We start from the raw sequence: 14,768 nt of genomic DNA on the forward strand, positions 1-14,768 counted from the left end.
AGATAAAAATGTGCTCCTGGCAGGAATTCAATGAGAGTTTTAAAGCAGAACCAGCCCGTGCTGCGCTCACCACCGCAGCACCTGAGAGATCTGACCAGGCAGAATTTCGAGGTGAGAATTAACACGGACCAACAGCACTTAAGGTCAGAATGCCTTATCACAGAGAAAAACATGAGCTTAAAGACAGGCCTGGCTGACACTGACATAAAACTCCTGCAGATGGAGAGCCAACGAGAGCCAAAATGTCACGGAAGACGCATCAAGCTGCAGCGAGGTTCTCAAGGACTTGCAGATTGTGTGGGGTTATTTTTTTTTTGGTTTTTGACATTTGGCTCGAATCTTTGTCCTTCATTATCTGGGTGTCTGCAAACCTGAAGCACCCCAAGATTGTGTGGGGTTATTTTTTTTTTGTTTTTGACATTTGGCTCAAAACTGTGTCCTTCATTATCTGGGTGTCTGCAAACCTGAAGCACCCCAAGATTGTGTGGGGTTATTTTTTTTGGTTTTTGACATTTGGCTCGAATCTTTGTCCTTCATTATCTGGGTGCTTGCAAACCTGAAGCACCCCAGTGGCTGCTGGAGCTGCAGTGAAAGACACCCCCACAGTTGTGTGCAGGGCCAGTTTGTCTCCTCTGACAGGAGCTCATATGTGGGATGATATTCTTCACTCCCTCCAGCTTATTTGCAGAAATGCAGCAAATTACACTGCAGCAGGTGTGAGCATTATGCAGGGCTGTTAAAAGGAGGCTGCTGGTATCTTACACATCAACACAAGAAGAAAACCCACTCATGACACACATTCAGACCCATGTTAGGCTTGTAGGTATTATCAGAGCTACAGCCTGGGTGCAATTCTGTTCTCAGGGTCTCTTTTGGTAGAACAGAGATATTCATGGCAAATTTTTATTGTGTGGGCCAGATATACTTTGGTGGGTAAGTTAATCACTCCAGGTATGCAAAAAGCATCAGCAGATCCACTAGTCAGCCCTGAGAAAGGCAGAGTCCTGTCTCACAGCTCTGGTTCAACATCTGGTTCAGATCAGAACCCCCTGGGACCCTCCTACACTCCTGCCAAAGGGAGCATCTCCTGATTTCCAAGCAATTAATCTGAAATAAAAACTTAGCACAACCTTACACTGAGTTTTAATACAATTCCACAGAGCTCTATGTATAAATGCATGTGGGAAGTGTGGTTTGTTCTGCTTTGCAGGAACTACATGCTAGCACCCCCTCTGCATGACAGAGCTGCAGCTGTTATACATACACACAGCCAATTTTTATGGCTCAGCTCTAAACCTCTGAAAAATAAGGTTTTTAATAGAAATCCTGACACCATCTAAAATATGGCAGCACTACTGGGTGCTGCTGGAATATGGCCCTAATTTATAAACCAGGGAGAAATCCTGTTCCATTTTGAAACTAAGAGACAGTAATCTAGAAAAAGGGTAAACCACAGGGAGAAATGGTAGTGTTGTCCATGAGCTATAGTGTCTAGTCCATCCAACAACTCAAAAATAAAATAGGATGCCACAATATTTAGGTCACACACTGAATCTTGGACTGTCACAAAATAAAAACATGGTGTATCCTAGATGGGGGTATATTTCATAGAGCCATATGCCATTTTCCATGCTTCTGGGTAGTATTTTTCCAATGAAAATCTGATATGAGAACACTGGAAGTAAAGAAAAAAAATTTACGAGAGAAGTAGAACCCAAACCCTCCGGTTTTGCTTGATACAATAAATGTTTTTGCAAGAGGCTTTCAGTGTACTCCCTTCTAAATTGAAAGAAGTGGTGAAGCAGCAGATTGCTCACTCACAGGAGACACAAGTTTATCACTAAACCTTAGGAAAAAGCTCTGGATTGCCTTGAGGCTCCAGCTTTGCATTAAAATGCATTGAGGAGGTGGTGATTCAGGGGGCAGTGGACCAGAAACCTGTTTGAGATATTCCTGGTGCCCCTGAAACACTGAGAAAAGGATTCATCCTTGGGATTTCTGTTGGAACAGTGACTCCGTGCCTGCTCAGGCACCACAACCCTGGACACTGCTCCCAGCGCCAGCTGGGAGGAGGCAGAGGGACACACCTGGCTCAGGAGGAGCTGCTCATTTGCAATTTTTGGGAAAAAACAGGAACCTTTTGGAAAAAGGAATGGAATTTAGGAGGCCAGTGAGGATTTTGCTCATCAATATCAATTGCTCCAAAGCCTAGAAAGAATTCTGTCTCTTCTCCCCTTCACCCCAACACTAACCCATCCGGCCACAGCCCAAATAAAGGACATTATTCCCCCACAAGGAGCTTTGGGGGCTCACAGGTCTACCCTGCAATTTTCATTGTGGCCACCCTGGATTCCTTTCCTACTTCCCCACAACCATCTCCTTTTGCAAGCTGAGCATCACAGGAGAATAAATCCAGAATTATTGCGTTTTCCTGCTAAAACTATTTCCCAGCAGGCTTGTTACAAAGCAAGCACACCACATCTTGTTGGCCACATCACTGCCCACCAGCCTGGCAAGATTTCACCCGCCTCAGGCTCAGCCCCCCTGCATTCCTCATGAACAAAAAGCAGGATTTGCTTATGGAAAAAGCCAAGTAGCACTGCACACAGCTGCTTCCCCCCAAACCTTCCCCACAGGCACTGCAGGAATGCCCAGAATGAGGGCAGGAGAGGGGCTCAACTCCTCATGAGCTGTTAGCAGGCTAACGAGGGCATCTGCAGGAGGAATAGGCACTAAAACTGAAACTAGATACAAAATAAATATCCCAGAGCTGGATTTCCTAAAAAAGATTCTGCTGAGCTATAGTTCCACATCAAATTTTTATTGAATACATTTTCTTCTGAGAATTTGTGCACTAAAACCAGTCAGAATCATATGAGAGGAGTATAAATTTCACGTACAGTTTTCACTGCAAACATCCTTCAGGAGGAAAAGCAAAAAGCACTTTTTAATCAAGCCCACTCCACATCCTCTTCCCTCCTCCCATGGAACCCAAGTGGGAGGGTGGGAATTGGAGCCCCTGCAGCACTGGGGAGCTATGGGGAGGGATGCTCTGCCTGAAATTATGGGGAGGGGGACATGATGTCCCCTTTACCATGCCTGAAGGCAATGCCTTGGTCTGCTTCAGAGTAAAGCTGTGAAAAAGGTGAATTTTAAAGCAATTTATATTCTTAGCTGACAATGTGGATTCACACAACTTCAGCAAACTGTTGTTAAAACCCAAATGTGACATTGCCTCTTCTCCCAAATTCAGAGCTGCCCCTCCAAAACTTACTTGGTCACATTATTTTCTGAATTTGGAATGGATTTCCCATCTGATTCTACAAAACCCAAAAATGAGGGGTTAGTTCCCTGGAAGGACAATGTTTCTCACTGTACAAGTGATTTTGGGTCACTTTGAGCTTGAAAAGGCTCTAGGATCTGAAATGCTATTACAAACAGAAAAGCTATTTTAGTCAACTTCTTTCAGCAGCATCCCAGCACTTTTAACTTCTTCTCCCCCAACAACTACAAGGAGAACTCAGAAAAAAACTTATTCTCTCTGAGGTTTCCAGATTTGTCACTGCAATGTAAACTTTAAACAAATCTAAATTTGAGCATCTTTCAGCATTTGAGCTGGTCCTGGTGGCTGTGTTGCCTGGATGCTCACATTCTTCTTTGGATATTGAACTACCTGGACCCCTGAGAAGAAAATTACACTGAAGAAAAGGTCAATAAATGGCAGAGAGGAGATGGCATCCCATAATAGTTATAATTACTGTTTATCAGAGTGCTGCACTGCACAGATAGCAGGTTACAGGATGTATTTGCTGGTTTTTTTTATTAAAAGAGGACATGGCTACAGGACTGAGTGGATCCCATGACTCTGCTGTGCCACAGGACACACCACACACAGGCACAGAATCTCCTCTGTGCAACCAGTGACCTTGAGAGATGTTGCATTCATTTTTCTGCCTGCACATTTCTGTGATGGATTTATTGTTCAATAAACCCAAAAGAACAAGTCAGTATTTGATGCTGGAGCTCTCTGTGCCAGTGCCAAGAGCTGCAGGAGGAGCTGGGGCTGGTTCTGCACCTTGCTCAGACTGCTCATGGCAGAATTGATGCTGTGGCTCCATTCTCCACTGCAGGCCAAGGAGGGGATGAATCTTCCATGAGGATTCCTTTGCCTATAAAGTTTTACACTAGGCATGAAAAGCAAATTCCCAGCAGGGCAGCTCAAGGAAATGCAAAAGCATGAGATGAGCAAAATTTGACTGGTGTGCTTCAGAAAGTCATTAGGTATCTCTAGGGGGATACTATAAAACAGAGACAGTGCATCTGTGCTGGCCAACAGGGGTTGAGAGACTCTGAGATGCTTGGCTGAACCAACCTGACAAGGTCCTTGCACCCCAGAGCACTCAGACACCAGTGCTGTGTCTTGAGAACAGCAAAATCCCTACAGAAAGTGACTCAAGTCTAAGTTATAGACAGGAATAAACACCAGTGCTCTGCATTCAGAAATAAACACTGTGATTATGGAGCTGCTGGTGCCAGCTTTTGAAGAGTTCCACAAACAAAGATAATTGAAGGAATTAATAATATTGGCGGTAACTGGCGAAAATCTTCACCATTCACCAGGGAGAACAAGCTCCTCTCTCCCTTCTCCAGCAGGAAGTGCCTCAGCTGAAGGGTGACAGTGATGAGAGCTCAGCAGAAGGGCAGAGCTCTGTGTCCCACTGCACCAGGTACCACGGGGAGCACTGGGAGCAGCCATTCCCTTCGGCCATACCACAAGGAGAACAGCAGAAAGACACACTGAATCAAACAGACTTATTTTGTCCTGGTTACATTATTGGGAAATCTACTTTTCTGGGAAGAAGAGATTTTACAGTGACTTAAACTGATAAAAACTTCAACCTCTATTTCACTCTGTCATGCTTTCTTGGCTGCCCATGGCCAATAAGCAGCATGAGCCAGCAGACAGTTGTGCCATACACACCCCACAGCAGCACGAGGAACAGAGGCAAAGCTGATGTTTCATGGTAAAAAATGTACAGAGATAAAAAATCTGCACTTTTTCCTTGACACAGAAAATGATCCCCTTAGGAATGCTGCCTGTTCAGAAGCAAAAGCAATTTAGGATGGTCCTTCTCTGACTTTTGCCCCTCCATTAATACACTAAAGAAGACCATGATCTCCCAGAGGGCTAAGGCTGTGGTCCCTACACCCCATTTCCACAGCCTCAGAGGTGAGCACAGCATTTTACAGTGCAGACCATGAACTTGGGGCTCTTTTTAAGAACCTTCACTGCCTCTCACTAAGGGCAGTGCACCATGCGTGCATCCATGGGTCTAACAGCCACTTTGCCATGGTCTGACCCACAACATCACCAGGGGTGTGGAGAGAGGGATGCAGGGATGGCTCCCAGGTGGGATCAGGTGGCAGGATGCAGGTGGCAGCTGTGGGAGGCGACAGGGATGGAGATTCTTCACTTCTCACCACTGAGGCAGTGTGAGACACAAGAGGCATCAGAGCTTCATTAACCCAGGGCAGCGCAGACGTCAGTGACAGCTGAGGCAGCCAGCTGATAGAAAGGGAGTAGAGACTCCTTCAGAAATGCAAGATTATTCTGAGAATAAAAGCAACCAGGGTAATCAGCAAGACGTTTACAAAGGCGGAGGATAGAAGGAAGAGCACTCAAACCTGCAGGCACCTGGGAAGTGATTTATCCAAAACACTTACAAAAGTGTTCCTTAACAAATAAAATACAAGGGTAACTCACTGCAGGCCAAAACACTGCATATTAAAGGAAAAAATACCCTGCATTAGAAAGAGAGACTTCAGCCTTGGCAGCATCTGCTTCAAGTCCTCTGCTGCCCACGCCAGAACAAACTCCAGATCTCTAAACTCAAACTGTAATTTGCTTCACTACAGAATTCCCAACTCAAGCCCCAATTATAACTCTCCAATGAGGGTGAAACTCCAGCCAAGGCTATAATACATTCACAGACACCTGCAGACCTAATAATTGACCAGGGAGGACGTGGGTGAGCTCAGCAGAATTGCTGCATTGCTCCTGCAAGGCTCGGTGTCCTACACCAGCAAACAGCTTCACTACTGCAAGGTGCATAATTTAATAAACCATTAACTCAAACCTGAGGTGAAGTAAATTCAGCGTATTATATATTTCAAAATAGCATTAGAATTCAATTTAAGTGTCACCAAAAGCCTAATCCTCAGTATACAGAGCATATTAATAAGTGTCTTGGAGCCTGTGGTTTGATTTCATTTCCAGCTGGGCTGTGCTGCCGCATGGCTGCGATCCCTGCTGCGAGGATGTGACAGCAGCACTGCCCTGAACCAGGGCAGGATCACAGGGATGACAGTCCCACCCTCTGGGGGCTTCCCAGGAGAACACAGGGGTGGGAGCTGCAGCACAGGAAATCCTGCTTCCAGTGGTGTCACTTCTTGGTGTCCCTGCTGAGGTGCTGATGTTCCCCACCGACAGCAGGCTGCTCACAGGCCCTGACCCACCCCTGCTCTGGGTCCCTCTGCAGCAAAACTCATTTTAGGTGAGGCAGGAGCTCCTGTTCACACTGAGCTGCTGGATGAGGCACAAACAGGCTGCTCCCCAGCCATGCTATGGTGCATGTCCCCAGGGAGGGACAGAGCCAATGCTTTCCCTCCCCTGGGAAGGAAAGGGCAAATGGGGCATTATTTACACCAATGCTTTCCTTCCCCTGGTTCAAGCATCCAGGGCAAATGGGGCATTATTTACACCAATGCTTTCCTTCCCCTGGTCAAGCATCCGGGGCAAATGGGGCATCATTTCCACCAATGCTCCCCTCCCCTGGCTCAAGCATCCAGGAAAAATGAGGCATTATTTCCACCAATGCTTTCCCTCCCCTGAGTCAGGCATGCAGGGAAAATGGGGCATTATTTCCACCATCAATTCTTTCCTTCCCCTGGTCAAGCATCCAGGGAGAAGGGAGAATCATTTCCACCAACGCTTTCCTCCCCTAGCTCAAGCTTCCACGGCAAATGGGGCATTATTTTTCCACCACCTATGCTTTTCCTCCTCTGGATCAAGCATCCAGGAAAAATGAGGCATTATTTCCACCAATGCTTCCCCTCCCCTGGTCAAGCATCCAGGGATAATGGGGCATTATTTCCATCAGTGCTTTCCTCCCCTGTTTCAAGCATCCATGGCCAATGGGGCATTATTTCCACCAATGCTTTCCCTCCCCTGGATCAAGCATCCAGGGCAAATGGGGCATTATTCCCACCAAAAGCAGAGAGCACCAAACCTTTTCTCCCTTTCTGTGGGAGTTGGACACATTTTGGCCTTTTCTCCATCGCCTCTGCCAGAACTTCTCTTGATCAGCAACCCAGGCACATCCCCCAGCAGTTTGGGAAATGCATCCCTTCTATAAATGACAACAGATTATTTAAGCAACAACTAAAGCACTCTGACTGCTTTTTAGTTTGCTTGCATTAACGTCAGTCTCCTCATATATCTAGGGAACGAATCCGGGATTTTCTTTAAAATGGTGGAGAGCAGTACAAAAATAGAAGCCTGCTTGTCTAAAATAAAGTTATGTGTTTGAAAGGGTTGGAAATTGTTTTTTAATCACAGGCGTCTTTCTTCTGGAATATAGTCTGCCATCTATACATTCTGCTCTTCCACCCAATTTCTCAGGAAAATGCAGCAAGTGTGTTAATAAATAATTTATAAAAACATTACAAAAGATAAAGCACTGCTGCTAAAACATTTCCAGCCTTTGACACACCAGTTCATTTGTAATCCTCTTTGCCTCCCCTTCACTGGAACATCAGCAGAGGGTTTGTGCTGCTGCTCTCACAGTCCCACTTCACCCACCCTGCAGAGCCTCTGGTTCACAGGGATCCAGGCAGACACCAGACCAAGCCACAGCTCAGTTTTATCTACTGTAGATTTCTGTCTGCATGGAAAATGTTTCTCATGGAAGCAATGTCCTCATTCATTTTTGCCATTTTGCATGAGAGGATGGCTGCACATGCAGGTGGCTGTCCCAACAAACAGAGACCCAGGGTTGTCCTTCCTCCAGCAGCACACAAGCTGTGCTCTCTGATGCTCCACAGTGTGGTTGGGTGCAGGATGCTCAGGACCCTTTATTTCTCTTACACAGTTTCCCTGAAATTCTCTTTCAGGAGTCAGTATGTTAGGCATATGACCAAAAAAAAAAAAAAAACCAACCCAAAAAACCCCTGGACAATTATTACAAAAGAGTTCACCGAACTCTTGGAATTTCAGTTGCACTGAGCAATAATTTTTTGCACAGCTCCACCAACTCCATGAGTATTTCAGATCTTTAATGAACCCTGAAAACCATGATGGGAAATCTTGAGACGTGGCTGTTCCAGTGACTGCAGCAGCAGGGACACAGCAACGAGCAGGGTGCCTTCAGAAGGGCTGGTGAGAGGATGAAAGGAGGGAAAGAAGAGAGCATCCTTCAGAGAGATCAAGCCAAAGGCATGTTAAGGAAGCATGAAAAGGGCACCCACAACTTCCCCATCCTCTGAAAATCCTTGTGCATCGTGAAGCCAAGTGATAACACAAGAGGGCTGACTGCTGCATGTCACAGACACATTTTCTGAAAAATCCTTTCCTTAGGACTTTTTCTCCTGAGAAGCTGAGAGGCCTCAGGAACAAAATGTAAACATTTATTATCTGCTGCTGTGGAATGCAACAGGTGGATCTGTGACTGGTCTCGTGTGGTTGTTTCTAATTAATGGCCAATCACAGTCAGCTGGCTTGGACTCTCTGTCTGAGACACAAACCTTTGTTATTCATTCCTTCTTTTTCTATTCTTAGCCAGCCTTCTGATGAAATCCTTTCTTCTATTATTTTAGTATAGTTTTAATGTTATATATATATCATAAAATAATAAATCAAGCCTTCTGAAACATGGAGTCAGATCCTCATCTCTTCCCTCATCCTAAAACCTCTGTGAACACCATCACAGCTGCATCCTGCCAATGTCTGGTACCAAAGGCACCTCTGCTACTGCAGCTCAGAGCTAAATTAGCACAGATTCTGCTCTTCTGGAAGTGCTGTTTGGTCTCCCCACACCCAGCACAGCTCCACATGCACACAGGGCACTGGAACAGGAACCACAAGTCTGCTCTGTGAACATCCCGGTCATGCTGGGATGTGCAGCCCCACTGAAGGTGGTTCAGTACCACAGACCAAGCTCTGCTGTACTTCTGCCCCACTTCATTTCATCCCACAGGCTAAAACACTTTGGGAACAGGTGCCAGCATAGCAGCAACAGTTTGTAACCCTGTCAGCAGAAATGCACGGGCTCCTTGTGCTGAGGCCTCGCTCACATCCCACCCCCCAACACACAGGACCCAGCTGAGTGCCCATGTGCAGCACAGCATTCTCTGTGCTTTATTGCCCAGCCACTTTTATTTCACCCAAATGAAAAATAAAAACCCATTACTAAGCAAAAGTCTCGAGAAATTTTATGAGATTGTAATGCTTCCAATTTATGTTGAAAAAGCCCCAAATCCTCAAGCTGTCTGTCGCCGCTCCAGCCAGGGAGGCAGGAGATGCTGCTGACACAGCACAGCACAAGTGATCAGAGAGGGAAATGCTGCTCTGACTGGGTGCTATCAAAAATAAATGGGAAGGGCTTCCTCTTGTTTAGGGCATAATGGAAAACCATGGCAAAAAAATATGGAACAAACAGTAAATTTATGCAGGACAGTGACAGATGTCATGTCGAACATTTTAAATGAGTTTTAGGTCCTGATATTTTCTGCCCACAGCTTTCTGACAAGATGTATTTTAGGAAGGGAACACACTCAGGGGGCATCAAGCATCAGTGCAGACACTCATAGTAACAAACTGCTGAATATTCAAGTGTATCAGAAGGAAGAATTCAGGGGAAAAAAAACAACAGAGTAAAGAGAGAATATTGCAAAAGCCTCTGACATTCAATCAGTGCTTACACATCCTCTGCAAGGCACAGCTGGTGCACGCAGAGCCACAGGAACAGTAATTAAATACCAGAACCCAAACACTGCCCACCCCCAGTGCCCCCTCAGCATCTCCCACTGGCTCCTTCTGTGGCAGGCAGGATGTCACACCTGCCACGATGTCCCTGCTGCTGTCCCTGACTTTCTCCTGCCATTTCCCACCCTACAGAGAACTATTCCATGACTTCCATGGCTGCTGGGAGCATCCTGCGAGTGTGTGAGCAATAAAGATGAAATGCAGTTTCCCCCCAGGCTCCCAGAGAACTGGATTATCACATTTCAGCAATTACTGCAAACACTGGATTTACAACAGGGCTCTGTGGAGCTCTGCTGTGTCCCTGTGCCTGCCTGCATCCCACTCTGCTTCCTTGGCTCACCTGCCACTCTTCTGCACCAATTCTGAATTATTCAGTGAGCAGTTAATGCATGTGCAATGTGAAACAGCTCTCTGCCACCTCTCTTGTTAGTCTTCATTTGTTTAACTGGCCAAGAGGTCTAAATTTACAAGTTTTTAGCATGATCCTATAGCACTGTACTTCTAATTAAGAAATAGGGCAACACTTTTAAAATATGTATTCCCTCCCAGCCCCTGAACAGCAGCACTAAAGGAGACATCAATATCTGCTACAGGTGGAACACAATGAGCCTCTAACAAACTCAGCATCTGCAGCTGTGCAGCACAGGAGTGGGAGGGAGCAAGGGGCCCCTCACAGCCCATGGGTGAAGGCAAAGCCTCTGTAACCCTGGCAAGCAGCAGCCTGCCTGGCAGCCAGATTAATTTTCAGTTCCTGGGGTGCCAATTTCCAACACACAGAAGGGAATGCTGCATCTCCCTGCTCAGCTGTGCCAATGTTTGAAAATCATCCATGTCTGAGAATCCACATTTTCCCTCCATTAGTCAGTACAAGTACAAACAGGGGGTTTTCTTCTTCTTTTTCCATTGACACAAAATCTGGTAGTATGCTGAAGGTCTAACATGGGCAGCCTGAGTCCTGCTGGTGACAAACCAAGGCACTCAGGGTCACAGCTGTGCCACAGCCTCTGCAGGAGGCTGGGACCTGCCATCACCCCCATATCAGAAAATAATTCAGCAGCTCTGCTCCACACTACGTGAACTGTGGACAGCCAGGGCTCTGCATCTTCTCAGAAGCAAACAGATAATGTAAAACAATAAAAAACTGAAATTCTACTGAGGTATTCCCCAGCAACCTGTGAACCCGTGTCCTCATCCCCATCTTCTCCTCTGCCTGTGTCACTCAGCACGATCTCTTATTTCTAGAGATCAGATAATCAAAACAAAAATATGAGAACTAAATGTAGGAAAACACCACCTTGGGCATGCTTTCTTCATTCAGGCCCAAGAGTGAGTGGCACTAACAGCATCCATGCAAGAAGCTGCCAGTGCCCAGGTCTGGACCATGTCCAGAAGAAATGTATCAATGTTTTTCAATATTACAGCACCTACTACAAATACTAAAGGTCTGTGGGGCAAGGCAGCACTTAAAATCTGTTATCAAGAAAGCTTGAAATGTCCCAAAAACCCCTTCAGAAGAGAGAGGAGGTGGAGGCCCCATACAGCAGACCCAGCCACAGCTGCCAGCACCACAGCCTAAGAACTTCCAGCAGAGACCCAGAAAACTGAATCAGGCAGTTCCAGATGATTGGCTCTCATTTCTCATCCCTCTGACCAGTCTGCAGGGAGCAGGCACATCATGTCAATCATAAATGACAACACAAAGTTGTTTAAGTAAGAAATTGGACATCACCACATAATTAATGGCTAGGGCACTGTGTAAATGCACGAGAAAGGCTGTGAGCCCCTGTGGCTGCTTTGAGTCCTGGCCTTTATGCTGAAAATGTGAGGCAGAAAAGATCAAGAACATTTGTATGGGGATTTTTAATCAATATCTAACCTGACAGTAGGATTTGGAGGAACATCATCCCATAAAATATAGACACCATTGCAGACTAATTGTATTTAGTCCTCATTGACCAGAAACTGCACAGGGAGAGCCCCAGGAAGGTGCTGGATGTCCCCCCAAAAAAGGGAAAGTCACCCATGTGCCTCAGTGAGATATAAAGCTGAACATATTACACATTGCCCTTGATAGTAAAAGGTTTTAAAATCATAAAATTCAGGGAATTAGAAAGAAGCTAGACTTAGTGGGGCCCTGGAAAAATGTTAAAAATAGACTGAAAATGTCAGGCTTTGTGTTTGCCAGATCATGGGAAACTGCACCTGTGTAAGCAGTATATAATAAATTATATAATTGTTAGATGTAATGATTGTTTAGTAATTAAATATAATTATTGTTTAATCGTAAGAAGAATCATGAGAAACTATGTTAGAAGTTTGAGGGGGACCACGAGGAGCCTATGCTTGGCTGAAATCTATGTATACAATAGAATAATATAAGTTTAATAATTAACATGAAAGTTATATAACAATAGAATATAAAAACATGTTCATCCCGAACCCATGTCGGGGTCAGATTTGGGTTTGCACCCCTGACACCCAGAGCTCTTCAATAAAAGCACCTGCATATAATCATTCTGTGATTATGTGTTTCTGAACGCTAACACTGTGGCTACACCTATTTTTGTATATCAAACTCATTTACCAGTGAAAGCTTCTGAAGGAGATGCACAAAACACCTTCTGTCTCTGTGGTGTCACTGCTCCTGAATTCACCATGGAGCTGAGCACAGGCAGTGTGCAGAGATAGGGAAGTGCCATCTATTCTTGGCCAGCTCCTTTCTGCTGGCTGCACAACCTTGAGCTCATGACTGAAGGGTGCCTGGAGATGCTGCCATGAATCACAGAGCCCTCTTCCTCCCACAGCCAAGGCACAGCACGTCCTTGTTGAGGAATACCAGTCTACCACAGCCACAGCCACATGTCCCGCAGCACATTTTATAAATAGGCTTCTAAGAAATGTACTTCCCATCCTCTTGACAAAAAGTGATTACCAGAGCAAAGAAAATGACTAAACATTGATGCACACCCTGTGGAAGTGAAGAGCCAGACCCGGGGGAACAGCTCAGAGATCCGACAGTGCTGCAGTGCAACCCATCAGGGAGCTGCTGGCCGAGAGCCACAGCAGCCAGGGCCAGCAGCACTTGCAGGGAGCACACCACAACGAGAAAAAGCAACACAAAGCTCAGAAATGAAGAGAAAAGAGGTGACCTTTGGGGCCAGGGGCTCTCGAGGAGGACAAGCACAGCCTGGGCAGCTGGGAGGGAACGGGATCGATGCAGCCACGCTGTGATTGCAGAGGAGCCACAATTCTCCTCTGCCACCACTGCAGCCAAGCATCTCCTCTTTCCTTGCACACAGCATTTTTATGCCACAGATGGAAACAGAGCTGAGAACACACGGATATCACAGAGGAGGGTGACATCTGCTGCGTGTTTCCTTTGATTATGTCCATTGTGGGTCGTGAGGGCTCTGTCCTGCCCTAGTGACAGCAGCAGTGCCTTCTTTTTTTAATATGGAAGTGCAATTGCAAAACCAGGAAGAGAAACAGGAATTCTTTTCCATTTGCTTCCAGAAACAGATGCCACTTTCCTCAGATTTGTTTTCAAGACCATGGGAGTTTAATCTTTAAAACAATATTTTTACAGTATGTGTCAAGTGCCATTTCATAATGAAAGAAAACAAATTACTTCCACTTTGTACACCAGAGTAACCAGTCAAGAATGTGAACAGCTCCTCAAAGGCGGGGTCAGCAAACACTCCCCGGGCAAATTACCACATGAGATCCTTTGCACACCCCCACAGCCTCAGGGGAGCTGCCCAAACCCTGTGTAAATAAGAGGAAAATTTGGCTTGACTCCTCCTGGGACTTGGCTGTTCCCACAACAGCCAGAAGAAAAATCATTGAGTGACTTCAAATGCTCCCTGGAGACTGAATATCTCACTGGAGGAAAGCACATCCACTGCAGGGCCAGCTCCAAGGCTCAAACACAGCCCCAGGGTTCTCCTCAAAGTCAAGCACAGCCCAGGGCTGGTATTTCTCCCACACCGCTGTATGCCACAGTATGCCACTGTAGCACCCTGTATTCACTGTTTTCACTTGTCTGGCTCCTGCCTTGCTTCAGGATGGAACAACACAACCAAAAACCTCCAGAAAGTCTCACTTGAGCCAACTCCATGTTTAGAGAACACATGAGCTGGCATCAGCTCCATACTGCTAGAGAAAATACATAATCCCTCCAAACAGAGACATACAACTGAGAAGACCCAATTCCCTTTCACACAAACAAAATCCCCCAGACAGTAAAGCCCAGGATGCTGATCCCTCCTGGCAGCAGCTTGACCAGGTGACCCCAGAGAGAGAACTCGTTGTCATCCTACCTGCAGAAGCCAGTAGCACCTTCTGTGAAACGTGGGGATGATGGAGGAATGGACATAGCAGCCATACAGGCACTGGGGACACAAAAAAAGAGAGAGAAAGCAGAGTCAGGTTAGTGGAGGAACCATCCTGAGAGGGCGTGCTGGGGATGGGGCAGCAGAGAGACCCACAAATGGAGGAGATTGTTCTGCCCTTGGGCTGGGGATAGACAGCTGGGGATACACAGACAGCACTGTGGTTTACACCCTGGTGTAAGCACTGTAAGCATTGCCACAGGTCACAGAAACCCCTCCCTGCCATGCTACCCCCACCCAAGGGTGCCCAGAGCCAGCAGGGGCTCCTGTGGTGCTCAGTCCCATGACACAGACAGGACTGGTCTGGCCTTTGAATATTTGCTCCATCATATTTA

At 46.2% G+C, this 14,768-nt stretch overlaps 1 protein-coding gene across 7 annotated transcripts in view; it reads right to left on the reverse strand.

The window, feature by feature from the left end:
• Positions 1-14,768, reverse strand: part of CAMTA1 (calmodulin binding transcription activator 1) — a 242,505-nt gene that overhangs the window by 98,653 nt on the left and 129,084 nt on the right. For all 7 annotated transcript variants that reach the window (XM_054292023.1, XM_054292022.1, XM_054292025.1 and 4 more), the window contains exon 5: positions 14,362-14,433. In XM_054292023.1, the coding sequence (XP_054147998.1) occupies positions 14,362-14,433 (72 nt within the window). The remainder of the gene's footprint in view (positions 1-14,361; positions 14,434-14,768) is intronic.

The sequence above is a fragment of the Melozone crissalis genome, unplaced genomic scaffold, assembly GCF_028551555.1.
Source record: "Melozone crissalis strain CALT ecotype California unplaced genomic scaffold, PUWL_Pcris_2 ptg000107l_1, whole genome shotgun sequence".
In the NCBI taxonomy this organism is placed as follows: Eukaryota; Metazoa; Chordata; class Aves; order Passeriformes; family Passerellidae; genus Melozone; species Melozone crissalis.